Raw genomic sequence first — 17,167 nt, forward strand, 5'->3', positions numbered from 1 at the left:
GACACAATAAGCGGTCCATAGCAACGACAACAAACAAGATAAAAACAGAGAGATAAAGAGACAGACACATAGATAGAGAATCAACGCTCCACATAATTCATAAGCAGGCTATCCCACCAATGTTTTCTAAGCCTGGATGAATACCTATAGCAGCTCCTATTTGGGCTAGTCAAAGCCACAATAATGCTGTTCCCCGAGTTATCCAGGCGGCACATAAAACGATACATTAAATTTCTTAGAAGTGCTTCACAGTTGGGTACATTTAAATAAACAAAGAGTTGGCTAGCACTGTGCCACCTGGGCACCTGAAGCAACAACCTCAGTCCATCATTATAGGCCACTATGAGCCGCCGCATACTGCTTTTCCTATAGCTACACCAGAGGTGAGCTGTATACATAGGTGTACAGAAAGCTCTGAAAAGGGAACATTTAACATCAACTGAGCACATACTAAACCTATGAAGGAGCATATTAGCTTGTGCATATTGCTTTGAACACTGCCTATAAATATCTCTATCATCCTGCCAATCATCAGTAAGAAAATGCCCAAGATACTTTGTCTCTTGACATATCATGAGCGGATTATCATCTAGAATAAACAAAGGAAACACTAGTCTCTTGTCCTCTTTGCTCCTGACTATCATTACATTACTCTTCTTGACATTAAATTTAATGTCATAATCCTTTCCATACTGTGAACATACCTTTAGCAAACTTTGTAGACCAGCACTGTACGGACTAAAAATAACCAGGTCATCAGCATACATTAAATGATTTACAACAGTATTTCCAACAAGACAGCCTGTGTTACATGTGTTCAGCTGTCTTGACAGGTCATGCATGTAGACATTAAACAAAATAGGAGACAAAATGCCACCTTGGCGAACACCATTTTTTACATGAAACGGGGCCGACACACATTGAGTTTACTTTTGTAAAACTCCGCTTTTGTTATGAAAAGCAGCTCACTCTTAACCGGAAGTCTGTTACTGCTTCGGTCAGTCTTGACAGTGTCCTTAAGCCGAGCAGACGAACTGGTACTGTGGTGCTGAATCTGACGACTGTATCTACCGGGAGACATTGTGAATATTGTCCGTTACGGTTCCTGTTGTTGTTGTTATTTATCCATTAGCTCGGTTTAGCCTCTTTGGGGCTACATAAGAAAGCATCCTGGAAGCACCCGGAGAACCGCGGATATCTACGCGGCAAGGATGCTTCGTGACCCACGGCAGGTGTGAAGATATGGCGGGCGAGCCGCCGGCGACCACCGGCCGAGTGGTGCTGGTCAAGAAGATCGTCATGAAGGACGGTGTACCGGTAGGTGAACGACCTTCCCTTTTATTATTTATTTTTTTCCACCTGCTGTTGTTTAGCTTGCACTAATCAAGGGCATTATGAATTAAAAATCAGTTGGCTACTTTTAAACTGAGTGGGCTGTTTAATTCAGTTTAACTACGCATATCAGAATTGTTATGTGTGTAAATAAATAATAAAAAAGAGGCACTGTGCGTGTATATGACATAAGAGGGTAGGCCTATTAAATATGACGCACGTTTATACATTTTGTGCTGCTTTAAAAGCAGACATTTTGTTATTTTCAAGAAAAAATGCTGCTTAAAACGATTAAAATCTCTATTACCGTTTAAGTGAACGCCACCGTTATGTTTTTAGAAGTGATTCAGTGTTGCAGGTGTTGAAACGAATGAATGGCGCCTCATAAAAGAAAACGTTCGAGCCGAGCAGGTCTGGTCCAAAATGGCTTTTTTTTTTTTTTTTTTTAATTTATTTATTTTTTATAATCGGGCCGGAGCAGGCGGAGGTGAGCGTGTTGTAATGGAGACATGGCAGAGCAGGAGGGTTTAATGTGGCCCGCAGACGGCTCAGCTTAGCGCGATGCTGATGTGTTCAGGATGGATCCATTATCTGTTACATAACAGCCCTCGGCCTGAAATACACCCAGGGCGGGCAGACTGCAGATTCAACCCTCCACAGCCTCTGCGTCTCCGCCAGCATCCATTTTAACGTCCCCTCGTGAACAGCAGTCAGACATTTAGCTCACATCGTTTGAAGACCACCTAGATCAGCAGTCCACTTTCTTATAGGAATTCAGATGTGAGGGGAATAGAAATTAAAATGTCGACAAATGTAAATTAAAAAAAAAATCTGATATCAGCTTCTCCAACGTGATGATTTACTGTTCGTTTTATTGTGAGCATCTTCAGCATTTGGCCTCTGTACTGATCACTTAAAAAAAAAAAAAAAAAACACCTGAGAGCTGGAGAATTGAGATGAGGATTTTTCACAGCTTACCACTCAGTTAATTGACACTTTGGTCAAGAGATCAGTCAGAAAATAACCCTGAATTGCAGCGACACAAATATCAATACAACAATCCAGGAGAGTGAAGTAATTAAAATAAAAAATGTTAAGATTCGACGTACAATGCTGGAACAAACAGATGAGGAGTTATACTGCAGTCTTTGAAACCTGTGTTTATATAATGAATGTCCCTTGTGCTGTTTGTCTGGCTTAAATACCTGTGATGGATATCCTAAAACAAGCTGAAACAAGGGCTGTTGGATGTTTAGAGTTTCTTGAAGATGTTTCTCCATCATTCAAGTAGCCTTTTCAGTTCTAAAAGACTGATGGGGAGTTGGGCTTTAAATAGGAACATCTGTGGGTTTTGCTCATCAGAAACCCACCTGACTAGTGTCACCTGTGATGGACCATTTTCACTGTTTTCCTAAACTTTAGCCAAATGATGAAACAGTATTATTTGGTGTGAGTAATTGTTGGCCCGCCCGTGGTGCAGGGAGTATGACAAGACTATGGGCATTTATCAATATGCATTCTTGTCTGTGTGTTCTTGTGAAACATCATGACTGCCAAAGTACTGTTCCAGTTCAAATACGCATCTGACCGAGTTCAGTCCATATGCCCAGATGTGTTCTTGCCCTGCCCGTTTTATCGAGGACGCATCAGGAGGTAACTTGGGATCTTGGGACAGTCGGGTATCCCAGAATGCATTTCGCGGGTGTCGTCAAGTACGCAGCTGTTCCAATTCCAGAATGACCGTCCTGTGTCCTCCAGAGTCGGTACTTCAGAACTGAACTTGTCAAGTCCAAACTACCAAGTAAGTCTGAAGGTCGCGCACTTAGTATTGATGAGTGCCCTGTGAGAGCAGCGGGTTTAGTTGCTGATATGCCTGCAAGGTCACTTCCTTATAACTCTATTAGACCAGTTACCTGCTTGCAGAGCTTGGCTATTCACTCAGAAAATCAAGAAATTCACACGCCTAGACAAGGCATCCCTAGACAATTTTGCTAGGCTAATGACACTCATTGGCAGGCAGATTGTAAAGCAAGCTATAGGCTAGAGACTAGCAGTTATAGGCTAATTACTTGAAGGAACACTTGGACACGACTAATACACATCTTGCTTTTACAGTAATCTTTGTAGTTGTCTTAAATCTCTTCCATTCGCTCACAATCTGTCTGACTGTGGATTTGTGGATTCCAAACTATTTAGAGATGGGTTTATAACCTTCCAGCCTGACAATAAACAATTACACCGTACACTTCCACTAACTTGTGTTTGAAAATATTTCCAAACAGATAGGCTCTGATTTGGCCTTGAAATTAACTTGTAGTCCTAGAGGTTTACTTACATTTGCAACTCACAGATATGTAATATTGGCTAGTTTTTCTGAATGAACAAATACACACGTATAATGTCATTTGTTTGATTGGGTTCTCTTTGTCTACTTTCAGGACTTTTGAGGACTTTCAGGAGCGTGAAAATCCGATGATGTTTTGAATCACTTTTACACAGAAATGTAGAAAAATCTGATGGGTGAAAATACTTTTAAGCGGCACTATATGTATGTTCTGTGTAGTAATGCAGCAGTATGAGGTATACATGGAATACCAGTCAGCAGTTTGGACACACCTTCTCATTCAATGGTTTATCTTTATTTTTTCATTATTTTCTGCATTGTAGATTGATACTGAAGACACTGGAACTATGAAGGAACATATGGAATCATGTAGTAAAAAAAAAGTGTCAAACAAACCAGTTTAATGATTTAGATTATCCCAATCAACTCCATGCAGTAGTCACCTAGAAATGGTTTTCCAACAATTTTGAAAGAGTTCCCAGAGGTATTGAGTGCTTGTTGACTCAGTGGTCAGCTCATCCCAGTTGGGTTTAGGTCATGTGATCATAGAGTCCTTACATAGCCTGGAGGTGTGTTTGGGGCACTAAGCACAAACCAGATGGGATGGCATGTCACTGCAGAATGCTGTGGTTGCCATGCTGGTTACGTGTGTCTTGAATTTTAAATATATCATCAACAGTGTCACCAGCAAAGCACCCACACACCATCACACCTCCTCCTCCATGTTTCACAGAGGGAACTGCTCACATAGAAACCATCCGCTCACCTCATAATGACGTGGCAGGTGGAACCAGATCTCTCATCACTCCTTAGCACGGATTTGCTCTGGTCTGATGTCCATTCCTTCGGTTTCTTGGCCCAAGCAATTTTCTCCTTTGTCTTCTTTTTCTTCTTTTTCTTCTTTTTCTTCTTGTTCTTCGGTAGTGGCTTCTTTGCAGCAATTCAGCCATGAAGGCCCAATTTACACAGTCTCTTCTGAACAGTTGATGTCAAGATGCCAGGATGGGCCAGCCAATTGAATTCTGTGAAGCATTTGTGTGGGCTCTAATCTGAAGTGCTATTAATTTATGGTTTCTCTGGCTGGTAACTCTAATGAACTCATGCTCTCCAGCAGAGGTAACTCTTGAGCTTCCTTTCCTCATGAGAGCCAGTTTCTTCAAAGCGTTTGATGGTTTTCGTGACTTCACTTGAGGATACATTCAAGAATTAAAGAAAATAATACAAAATAACAGAAAAAACCCTGAATGAGAAGGTGTTGCAAACATTATATTAGGGTGCATCTTGATTGGTGATAGCTTATTTACCGATAGAAAAATCTCCCTAAAGGCCGAACAATAAAAAAAATGTATGACTTCTAATTCATCTTTTTAGTTATAAAAGGAGACATGTCCCACTGCACCTTACTTACAGTTGCTTAGTCTTAAGACATTCATGAGGTAGTTTCAATTAGATATTCAGATCAATCCAATAAGATCACAGTTTCATAAAATATACAAAATTATCTGTGGGACTCTGGTTAATAATTAATGAATAACTACAGCCAAAATCATCAAGCATACTATGTAGTACTCCAGAAGTGTTGGAAATCTAAAAAGTAGAGGCTGCCAGCATTCACTTTGGTGCAACATTAAATTAAACCCCGTAATGATCTTCTTATTAATAAAGAGGAGCAACAATGAGTAACTCATTATCTAAGTAGTTTAAATCTGTGTTAGTAGAACCGGCTGTTATTCAAACTAAAGATAGAAAATGGTCCATTTTGCCACCTAAATCCCGACTTTCTGTGTCAGTAGGTCTGGTAATCATTTCACGTTGGGGGTTCCATTTTTATTACTTGCTCTGTTTTAGTCAGGCAAAACTGGAATGTGTTAGAAAATAGGTTTATTTCCTAGTCTGGGCATAGCATTAGTGTGAAGAAGACTCATTTGTGTTGTTTTTTGATCACCTTTATCTGAGGGCTAAAGTTGTAATGGTGGCGTCAGCCTGTGATGATGTCTCACAGATTTCCTTCAATTGTAGAGTCCTGTTAAAATGTAAGTGACATTAGAATGTTATTTAGATTATAAAATGTGTGTGGTTTTGTTTTCTTTTCCTTTCAGCTCCAGCAGGGTATTGGCAGGCCCAGTGTGTATCATGCAGTGGTGGTGATCTTCTTGGAGTTCTTCGCCTGGGGTTTACTCACCACGCCAATGCTTACTGTGAGTAACTGTGTGTGGTGGCGGGGAAAATGGTGTGTTCTGTCTAAATCCAAGCAGCTAGCTGAGTTTATACAGCATTGCAGAGCACCGTATAAAGGGACCTACTCCCATGTAGGGACTGCAGATGGAAATTAGCTCCTAGCTATAATCTGGTACAAGCCATCTTTTTACTTCGCGTAATTAATGAACCTTGTACATGGTCCCTGTCTTAAATAAACCAATAAAAAAAAAAAAAAAAAAAAAAAATGTGGAGAAAGCCGTGAAATAGATTACAATAAAGTTTCAAGATCAATCACGTCCATGTTGGAAAAAACTAAAGCTCTGAAAAAGGTTTGATAAAACTTTCAAACATAGTAAGGCGGTAATTAGAAAAATTATACTTCACCCATTAAACAAATATCATTTGATTATTAACACCCTTGAAAATAGACTGTAGATTGCAAGATACCGTATATAGTGAGTGTCTTGCGTCTTAATATTGCAAGAACAATTTAGTTTTTTTCAATCTTGCAAGCCTGCACCTTGGAGAGCAAGCTGAACCATTTGAATGTTTTGGAGAAAGATGAATAGTTTTGATCTTGTGGAGCAGGACACTTTGTATTCATCCCAGTTTTAGCTGATTTACTGACAATAGCTTTATGAACTGAATCACATGGAGCTGGCTTGTTAACACAGTATGTGGATTTTCTCTGCCAGCCATTCAAAGTTCTTTGTTTACTTAATGTTAGTATTAATCACCTGCACTGGTTCCTATCAGTGATGTGTTTCAGTTCCTTTTAACTAATTATTCTACTAATTTTATTAACTATGCAGATGATACTGGCTGTGGCTAAGTTGCTGTATTCCAACATAATATTTATTATTAGGGAGCCAATACAAATCACAAGCACCTTGCATTGTGCTTGACATTAAGCTTAAATGGGACCTGTGGACAGATCATATATGCACAAAAACACAATGGAAACGTTTTGAACAAATCGTTATTGTCACCGTCTAAATTATTAAAATCTTCTTCAGAATGAATGGTCTTGTATTCATACCATAGACTGTAAATAAAGATGGACGACAGAACAGCTCCTCAAAAGTGAAGCCAAAGCAATTACAGCACCCCCTGGTGACTGGCTGCAGTATAGGTCGTAAGCTCCACCTCTACCATGTCAGTGGATGGGACTTGGGCCAAACTAAAACACTAAAGTACACGTCAGATACATTTTGTTTCAAAGATGGTTTCAGTCATTTTAAGTAATTTACATCTTTTGTTTTAGTTAGTTATTTGTCACCAGAGAAACAGGATGTGACATCATGATGACCCCCTATCCCTGGGAAAATAGCATCAGTTTGGCAAATGTAAGAAAGTGGGGACATATTTATATACGGTCTATGGTTTATATAGTGCTTCACAGTCACAATGACACCTCTACCCACTAGTGTGCACACGCATTCACACACCAGTGTCATCAACAACATTGTGGGTGACATGAGGCATTCCATTGCCTCTTTGTGTAAGTTAACTAAGAAGAGATCTAATTTGTCATTTGTTCCTCAAGCCATATGGTTTTAAACGGGTGATGGCCTTACAAAATAATGAGTCCAGCTGTCCTGGCTGTCCTAATCAGTTATACAGTGGGCGGATTGAATGTGTGAATGGGTTTGCATAAGAGTTTGTCTTCTGGTGATTGCTGTTGAAATGCCATGTGATTGTACTGCCAACCAAATTTCCCCAGAAGAACTAATGAAATGTGTATCTGTCTAGTATCGATCTTGAAGAGCAAGATACTCAGCGTGGGTGTTGCAGAGCAAGACAAATAGTTGGTTTGTTTAGGAGCAAGATAAATATCTTGTAACTTGATGAGAAAGATAAATAGTTTAGATTATGTAAAGAAAAAACTACAGTATGTGAGTAACTAACTATATGTCCTTGCTTAAATAGTGAAGTGTGTGTAGTTGTATTCATGTTATTGTTCTCTCATAGGTTTTACATGAAACATTTCCCCAGCACACGTTCCTGATGAATGGACTCATTCAGGGTGTGAAGGTAAGAACTTCAGTAGCACAGTTTTGTAACCCATTCTGTATATTCGTACAATTTAAGAGCTGCATAGACCTGGGGGATGCTGAAAGATAAGTTTAAAAAGAATTGTCACGTTATCCTGACGTCAGTGTATAGCATGGGGCAGGAACCAAACACTGGAACCTGTCACCTGCAGACCGGATGAAAAGATCTATATCTTTGAAACCTCAGGACACCAAATCACTGTGACATATATATAGCCTTCTTTTCTGAGGCCTTCAGAAGTGCTAACCCTGGCTAGTAAGCTGATGCCCATGTTTAAACGATGAATCTATGTGAACTTTTTGATCAGACAGGAGAGATGTATTTTACTCTTGCAGACCCAGTGTTTTTTTTTTTTTTTACAGTTATTGATGATTGTCTATTTTGTCACTGACTTTGCCTCTTCCTGTCTAGGGTCTGCTGTCATTCATGTCTGCTCCTCTGATTGGTGCTTTATCGGATGTGTGGGGCAGGCGGTCTTTCCTGTTGGTCACCGTCTTCTTCACCTGTGCTCCGATCCCTCTGATGAGGCTCAGCCCCTGGTAGGACTCACTGTTCTCTCTTAGTGCATTCATCATACAAAGTGATACAAAGAGTAGTTCAGTCAAGTCAATGGTTGTAAAATTATGTACACAGGGCTTAAAGTATTCCGGCACTGTGCCGGATCTCCGGCGTGAGGCGTTTGACTGCGATTTAAAAAAATAAAAACTTGCTGATGCGGGTTATTGTCAAGTTCGAGTCAATTTGCTAACCAATGGAATGAGAGGAAACCAGCTTTCACTCCTAACCAAACTAATAAAACGAGCTCTGAGTTGTGAAAAATTAATTGAATAGCGTCAAACTCAGAAATTACACGCCTATTCGTCTTCGTCCAAAATAAGCATAAATTGCTGCTGCATATGTTTTTATTGTTCAGCAAATAGTGACAATATCCAAAACTTTTTTTTTCTCCTCCGAGTTAACCTGTAGCTTGAACGCTATGACTTATCAGTTACTTCCGAGTTGTCTTGAATGCAGCAGACACAATGCAGTTTCACCGAAGTCGACAGATGTGTGAAGAAGCTAATTTACGCTACTAGCGGCTAAAAAAGTTCTACGGCGTCACGAAGGAGACCCCGGTCACAGAACAGCTGTTCACGCTCTCCAACACACAAGTCGTTTGTCGGGAGCTACATCCACAGCTGACGTACCGGCGTCAATGACTGATCGTGTTTGTGACTTGAAAATACGTGTGTGCTCGTTCATTGCAGAACACGATTTATCATTGACGATCACTCAAACGCTTATAGATCTGTGTAAAGATATAGCTGTTGATAAAAATGGTTGACAAAACTGTCCGTTTCAAATCAGCATGCCAGTTATATGAACACCAGTGGTATATCACCAGAGTTTAACAAACGTCTGTCTGAGAAGCTCATAAAGTTTGTTTTCTCTTAATGTTGATGAAGCCACTATAGAGCATGGACAAAGTTCTTAATGTACTGGTTCGTTTTTTTTTTTTATGATGATGCGGCCAGAGTAATAACACAACATCTTGCAAGCAGGAAAATTAATATCAGCAATGCTTCAGCACTTATGCTGGAACTCAAAGATGTCCTGCTGTGGAAACAAGTAACCAGTATTCTACTGGACAGTTGTTCAGTTATCAGAGGTCATTATATGTTTTGAACAAAAAAATGATTTAGAATTACAATATTATCTACAGTTCACTGTTGCACTGTAACTGATTATAAATAGCTTTTTATATAAATTGTCCTTTACTGATTGAAATGGTTGCTAATTGAATAATTCCTCAAATTAATTAGCCTGACAGAGTTTCACATGCTCTTATAAAATTAGGACCTTTAATTTCTAAAAATCATTTTAGATCACTGGTGGAGCCGTGTTGCATCTCTGAAAAATCCAGAGAGAGGTATGAGGTATCTCACCCTGTGTAAGCTGCTTAAAGCTCTTCTGTCCATTTTCACAGTCCTGAGTTCAGGCTCAGGATTTTTTTTTACTTTAAGCCCTGTGTACATGATCCAACGTACAGCCTGTGGCCTAACCTCTGGGGGGCCGATTTGATTCACGCAGTTTGACTTGTTCCTTGGTTTGAGGTGAAACTAAAGCTGTATCTCGCTCACCTGCTCATATTCCAGGTGGTACTTTGCCATGATCTCTATGTCTGGGGCCTTCTCGGTCACTTTCTCAGTCATCTTTGCCTACGTTGCTGATGTGACAGACGAAAGAGAGAGGAGTACTGCCTATGGTCTGGTAAGGACTTGTGTTTCATTTTGTGCCAGAATTTGACAAAAATACTGTGTGTACAGTAGCTCTTAAACTGTACAAGAAATTAGCAACCTTAAAAAACTGAAATAAATTGACAGGTCATAGGATAGGAAAGGGTCCATACGCTGGGTTTTCCATCGTCTAAAAAGTACTCTTAACACCCTAGGTGTCGGCAACCTTTGCAGCCAGCCTGGTGACGAGTCCGGCCATCGGAGCGTACTTGTCGGCCTGGTACGGGGACAACCTGGTAGTTCTGCTGGCCACTCTGATCGCGCTAGCTGACATCTGCTTCATCCTGCTCGCTGTGCCTGAGTCTCTGCCGGACAAGATGAGGCTCAACACCTGGGGAGCGCCCATATCCTGGGAGCAAGCTGATCCATTCACCGTCAGTAACCAATCATTTACAGCACACTATCTGAATGGCTGCTAAATAATGAGTCCATAGCAGATTACTCAGTTTTGTTCTGTAGATCCATGAAGTCTTTTTTCAATCATTTGATTCTCTTCTCTGTTTTTGGACACAGTATATAGAGTGGAGACGTGGGCGAAGGCACCTCAATGTCCTCCAATACAGTAACATTTAAATGATTTAATGATGTCATATGATTACGGTATGCTTGGAAACTGATTACTGCGAGGGTAATAATGAAATATAGTGAAACAGTGGACAGTGCTTTACAGATGTTTACCCTTTGAGTCCCAGCTGCTCGTTGAAGTCTAACTGATCATCTGACAGCGCCGGTGTTGTATTTCCTGTCTCTCTGTCCCTCTCTCTGTCTCTCTTTCTTCTGCAGTCACTGAGAAAGGTGGGTCAGGACCCAACAGTCTTGCTGATCTGTATCACCGTGTTCCTGTCTTACCTGCCGGAAGCCGGACAGTATTCTAGTTTCTTCCTCTATCTAAGACAGGTGAGACATACTGCTGATAAACTTGATGTAATTTTCTGTGCACATTTTAATTCAACAAAAAATCTCCCAACACAGAAACTCGCTCGCTAATGCGGGGACACCCAAACAACCTTCTATTATATACCAAATCAAAGCTGTCTTATTCAAAATCTTAGAATCTCTAGTCAACTAGCTAGCTGATAAAGTTGTCCCTCAAGGATCATTATTAGGCCCCCTGCTATTTACACTGTACATAAATGATATTTGTTGTCCAGATGATCATTTGTTTCCTATGAAACTCCAAATGAACAAAATATATCTCAGAACAGCATATGTCTACTCCAATCCAGGCTTTCTGAATTTCATCTGTACTGATTTTTGTAAATAATTAAAAATTTAGATAGCAAACCAGAAAACAGATTGTCAAAGAAAACTTACCATGAACGCTAGCCATGCCTCAACTAAAAAGTCAAATTGTCAACAACAGTCAAACAAAAATACAATTAACTGTACTATGCAGCATGCAGACTTCTTAAATGAATTGTTAAACAATAACAAAAGTTAGAATCTTTCGTCATGAAGGAAGCTCAGGTTTTGTTTGGACAGAAATATATGTACATACTTCGTATGTACATATATTAAACAGTGTTGTTTTCTTATAACATGTCACAGTAATAATTAAAAATAAATCATTTGTGTCTGTCTCCTCAGGTCATAAACTTCTCCTCCACAACTATCGCTGTTTTCATTGGAGTTGTGGGCATTCTGTCTATTGTAGCACAGGTAACACAAACAAATGCTTATTTACTCATACGCCCCTATCACACTAATGATTTTACATGTTATATGACTTGATTACATTTAGATGTAATGTAATACACATTTTACAAATACTTACATTTATGAATGTGTTATTCATTTTCGCTGAGCTACAAATCTGATTTCTGATGTGTAGATATTCTTATGTGCTTACAGCTATTGTCATAAACAGCATTTAGCTACCCAAATATGCAGACACATGGATAACTTGTTGTCTGGTTAGTCAAGATGTGTATATAGTATTGTGTCTAAATGAAAATAAAGGGTTTAAATAAAAGTTGGAAATCAATTGCCTATACATTGAAATGAATTATTCTTCAATGGTTGATCGTGATGACTAATTCTTACAAAATGAAACCTTTTCTTCTTCTCTCTGCCCCAGACTCTCTTGCTCACTCTGCTGATGAGGACTCTGGGTAATAAAAACACAGTTCTGTTGGGCTTGGGCTTCCAGATCCTTCAGCTGGCCTGGTACGGCTTTGGATCAGAGCCATGGTGAGACCTGAGTGTATTTAGTTTGAAACCAAAACAGAAAGGTTATGCACATTCTCTTTCACAACCTAAGTTTTTTCCTACAGATGTTTTCAAACTGTACAATCACTAAACTGCCTTTATTTTACTTTAACCTTGTGTGTGTTGTGTATGTGTGCTAATAGGATGATGTGGGCGGCTGGTGCTGTTGCGGCAATGTCCTCCATCACCTTCCCAGCAGTCTCTGCTCTGGTGTCACAGTCTGCTGATTCTGATAAACAAGGTGACAAAGAAAACCTCTCCTCTAATCTCCTCTCCTCTCCTCTTCTCTCCCCTCCCCTCCAGCTTTAATTAGGGCTTTGACTCCGAACTTCGTTATTCGAATATAATTCGATTATTTTAAAAATTGAACGAATTTTAGGGATCTCTTAATATTCTAACCTGTATGGGAATTATTTTTTGTAAATGTGTTCGCTTGTAAACGTTGTTTTCAATTCAGATTCCGAGTTTTTTTTTTTCACGCCTGGTGAAGTAAAATCGCGAGCTCATTAGCAAGGCTATTGTTGGTCATCTGGGCTCCTGTAGGTAACGTTAGCATGCTAGGTTCCTGTAAGCTTGTGTATTTCCGATGGAGCGTTAACTGTGTCGTAACAGCATCTTCTGTTATATTCTGCTCGTTACATCTTCATTCCGACACTGCATATCTTGTTTGCTTAATAATAAAAATTTTAACACGCATAAATACTCAGCCTTTCGTGCACGGTTTGCAAGAAAACTGGTCACATTTGACTAACAAAACAAATGCATGAAAACAAATACCAGAGAACGGTCGAACTCGGTACACATGTGTTATTAACCCCAGGTTCATTTTGCGCCGGAGTTCTCCTTTAAGTTTGATACCAATATCAGTCTTACTGAAGACATTTAATGGTCAAAATATAATTAATAAATATTCGAATATATTCGAATTTTAATATTAATAAACAAACGAACTTCGAATATGATTTTTGGGCAAAAGTCAAAGCCCTAGCGTTAATACAATGATCTGTTTGTTCCCCCTCCAGGTGTGGTCCAGGGGATGATCACAGGGATCAGGGGTCTATGTAATGGTCTGGGTCCAGCTCTGTACGGATTCATCTTCTTCCTCTTTAACGTTGAGCTAAACACCATGGACCCCATTCAGGGAGAGTTCAACATCGACCCACTGCCTCTGCACGGTCCTACTGAGGTACAGTATGAACACAGACACTCTTTAATTTATGTCCTGATGAAGTTCAATTGCATTTTGTCTATTATCGGATGCAGATCTTCTCTGCAAATCACACATCATTTGCTCTCTGTTGAGAAGTTAATTCATTTGTTAGTTTCATAATGGAGCCCCTATTCAAACATTACTTCCAGACAGCCATCTGCTAGTCAAAGTCAGCTTAATTCATGCAGCCAAAATTTCTCCTTTGCCTTAAATCTGATATAACATGAATTATCCATACTAAGTCTTCTTATCCAACTTACCAACACACATTTTGCTTGTTTGGCACCATATCTTGTTGAACAAGCTACCTAACACCCATTTAATGGGGAAACCCACTGCTGACATCTGTTTACAGGTTACATAGCTATCTAACTGCTGAGCTGTAACACACTGCTGGGGCTCAGCCCACAAGCTTGTGTTAATCAATCATATGCAAAGACTCGCCTCCAGAGAGAAGAAAAGTCGGTTTTATTTTTCATTAAGACCTTTTTTTCTTCCCGTACATAATAAAAATAGTATATTTCAAAAGGATATGATAAGTCTTTATAATTGCACATGAATTTACAACAAGATTAAGAGTGCTACTTTTGAAACAAGTAACAGATATTTAATCAATAAAAACAAACAAAAAACAGATCACATACAATCATAAATGATGAATAAATAATGTATAATGTGTATAAATAGTGTAAGATAAAGCATAAGCATTTTTGAGGATATTATTTCCATGTCAGCATTTACCATATGAAAATAATAGTGGACATCCTGTTATGCTCCACAATATGAAAAAACTGAAATATTTTTTTCTTCTCTCTCAGCGAGCGCTCATCCCAGGGCCGCCCTTCCTGCTGGGGGCGTGTACAGTGGTCATCGCCTTCCTCGTTGCTCTCTTCATCCCTGAGAAACCTTCTTGCTCCCCCTCTTCCTCTCAGCTTTCCCTCAGTGATAAGCCCCACCCTGACAGCAAAGAGTCAATGTCCTCGCTGGCTGGCGTCCATATCAACACGCCCCTCCCGGGCAGCGACGAGGAGAGCCCTCCAGCAGCCAGTGACGAGGACTTTGAGCCACTGCTGCATGACAGTATTGTTTGATGGACAGGTGGATACACCTTGGATGGTGCTACCTTTGTGGTTTGATTGATTTGACATTTTGTAATGCATTTTCTTTGCCACGTGGCAGGACTAAGTGTACTTTTATTGTTCAAAGATTGACACCAAGAAGCTCCAGTTGCACTGGCTCTTTACAGGAAGGTGGGACTAATCTATGACCTTACCAACCAGGAGCATAGGCGGTGACATCTTGTCGTCAGTCATGATGTTTCTTTAATGACGGAGCTGAAGCAAAGAGCCACAAATATTATGTCATCACATGATTGGACACAAGAGTCAAAGACGATTATGTGATAGACAGAATGTCAGCGAGAGCAAGAAGGACATCCCAGTTTTAATGGAATCCATCGTTTAATTGTCCGGAAGAGGGACCAACTGCGTTTTAGCTGGGGTGCGATTTAGCTGCTCTGGGACCCACCCACTTAAAACCACGTCGATGGAAAAATATGTATGTTTGAGGTTTTTGCAGGAGGATTTTTGTTCATCTTTAAGCTTGAAGTTGTTGATTGTTTTGTGATAAACAAGAAAAGGTGTTTTTACCCGTAGCTGTATCATTCTGGAGCCGTATTTTAATGCTGTGTTTTATTTGGTTTCTCTACAAAGCGAACGTGTCTGCAACATACTTCTGGCAGCCAAAACATCAGTGTTGATTTATACTGTTTTGTTGTTGTTGATAACGATTTTTTAAAAGTGTACAGTATCTTACCTGCTCTGAGCTGCTGATGCTAACAAGGTATGAATGTGACAAGCTGAGAGTTGAGTCAGCCACCTGAAAGCCAACGTGACAAAATATCAGTTTTAAGCTCACAGTAAGTTTCATTTTCATTTTTTATTTCCTCAAATCTAAAACTGGTCTAAAAAGGGCAGTTTTTGGCAGTTCACTGGTAACTGGCTCAAATAACATCTCTTGCAGATAACTGACAAAAATTATAAGGAACAAAGCAATCCTGAATGATACCAAAATTCAACAAAATAACGGAACCTCGACAAAACCACCCCGCTGGTTAGTTTTTACTTTTACTTCCACCAGTTAGTGTCCCCGTTTGTCACTCTACCTCAGATCAGCGTGTTTTTAAATCACAAATAACCTGAATTTACTTATTCGCTTGTGTTATATTTTTATATCAAAGTCACTTTATTAAAGTGCTGCTGGCTGCTGCAAGCGGGAAATCCTCACAGCGGCAACTTTGGTGTTTAGTTTGCTAGCACCAACAGTGTGCTCGGTCATCACGGTTCTGGGTGCTAGGATCCTGGTATACTACAAGTTCAGTTGCTGTTATGGGTTTTTTTCCTTGACAGCAGCGATAGTCATGTGAACGACCTTCTAATTAAAGTACGAGAAAGATTTTATGAGCGTTTAAGAGAGTTTAACAGTATAGAGCTGGCACAGAGTGTACATAGTTACTTATTTTATGACCTTACAATGTAAATGTACACTTGAATGATATTATGGTTTGTATATAATGTAAGCGGAGTGATTGGCTTGCTTGGTGTGCTTGTTGTGAAGGGTTTTCTTCAGTTTTGTGTAGTTCAACGGCACAAGCACAGACTGGGATTGGGGTTCACTTCCTTGTGTGCAGCTAAACATCTCTCCATACAGATCGGTCTATGGCACAGACACAATTTCCCCCCTTCTTTTGTTATTTACACCTGAGTTCACATGCACACTAGTTTCCTGATAAGCAGTCTTATTCTGATTGTAAGAAAATAGTGTGCATGATGTTGAGATGAAAGAGAGACAGTGTGGTTATTCTGAGCCTTATATTTACATTTTTAAATCAGATCTTGTAAAAACAGATATATTTATATACTTTAATGAAACACTAATCCAGTTTGAGTTATAATCCGGTTTTCTGTAGCAGCTATTCTCACAGCAAAGATCAGGATAATGGTGTGTAAGTGAACACTCTTGTTTAATTCTCAACTGCACCCGCTCAGTTAGTCCATCAGCAGTCAAACCGACTCAACAGTGTAAATATTGTACATTGACTGGATGTCTATAAATGTGAAGAAATGAGATGTACATGGGGTTCACTGTAAAAACATCTTGTCTGTTCTCTTGTTTGGAAGTGTACAAGCCAGCTGTTGATTATTAGAAATTAAAATGGTACAACACTTGACATCTGCATAATGAATGGATTATTATTTTTTTCCCCTATTGTTCACTGCATTCTCCTCAGAGCCAGAAAACCGTCTGTCTTTTTGTAAGCAAAGACGGTTTTCATGATATGACCAAACTAATGCCCCCTTGCTGATGCTGTATAATGGATAACAGTCTAAAGTGCTTCAAAATCAATCCGTCAGTGCATGCCTTTGGAAACAACAGCTGACAATTACACAGTATTACATCAACTTCCTTTAGTAGATGGATATTCTAGCAGATGCTGTCCATTTGTCTTGCAATTCTACATAATCAAATTTCCATTTTCTGACT

At 39.6% G+C, this 17,167-nt stretch overlaps 1 protein-coding gene across 1 annotated transcript; it reads left to right on the forward strand.

Annotated features, from left to right (window-relative positions):
- The first annotated feature begins 1,119 nt into the window (after positions 1-1,119).
- mfsd14ba (major facilitator superfamily domain containing 14Ba) lies at positions 1,120-16,898 on the forward strand. Its single transcript, XM_084572280.1, has 12 exons — positions 1,120-1,317; positions 5,776-5,874; positions 7,847-7,909; positions 8,342-8,469; positions 10,066-10,180; positions 10,362-10,580; positions 10,990-11,103; positions 11,794-11,865; positions 12,284-12,396; positions 12,558-12,655; positions 13,437-13,600; positions 14,443-16,898. The coding sequence occupies exons 1-12, from the start codon at positions 1,243-1,245 to the stop codon at positions 14,713-14,715; spliced, it is 1,533 nt and encodes a 510-aa protein (XP_084428406.1). The 5' UTR covers positions 1,120-1,242; the 3' UTR covers positions 14,716-16,898.
- The last annotated feature ends 269 nt before the right edge of the window (positions 16,899-17,167 follow it).

The sequence above is a fragment of the Chelon labrosus genome, assembly GCF_963514085.1.
Source record: "Chelon labrosus genome assembly, chromosome: 22".
NCBI classification, from domain to species: domain Eukaryota; kingdom Metazoa; phylum Chordata; class Actinopteri; order Mugiliformes; family Mugilidae; genus Chelon; species Chelon labrosus.

What these genes read in the sequence shown, in the direction of transcription:
- mfsd14ba (XM_084572280.1), top strand. Translation starts at nt 1,243, where the DNA reads ATGGCGGGCGAGCCGCCGGCGACCACCGGCCGAGTGGTGCTGGTCAAG. An exon ending in TCATGAAGGACGGTGTACCG is followed by an intron (nt 1,318 to 5,775) that starts GTAGGTGAACGA and finishes TTTTCCTTTCAG; the next exon opens with CTCCAGCAGGGTATTGGCAG. An exon ending in TCACCACGCCAATGCTTACT is followed by an intron (nt 5,875 to 7,846) that starts GTGAGTAACTGT and finishes GTTCTCTCATAG; the next exon opens with GTTTTACATGAAACATTTCC.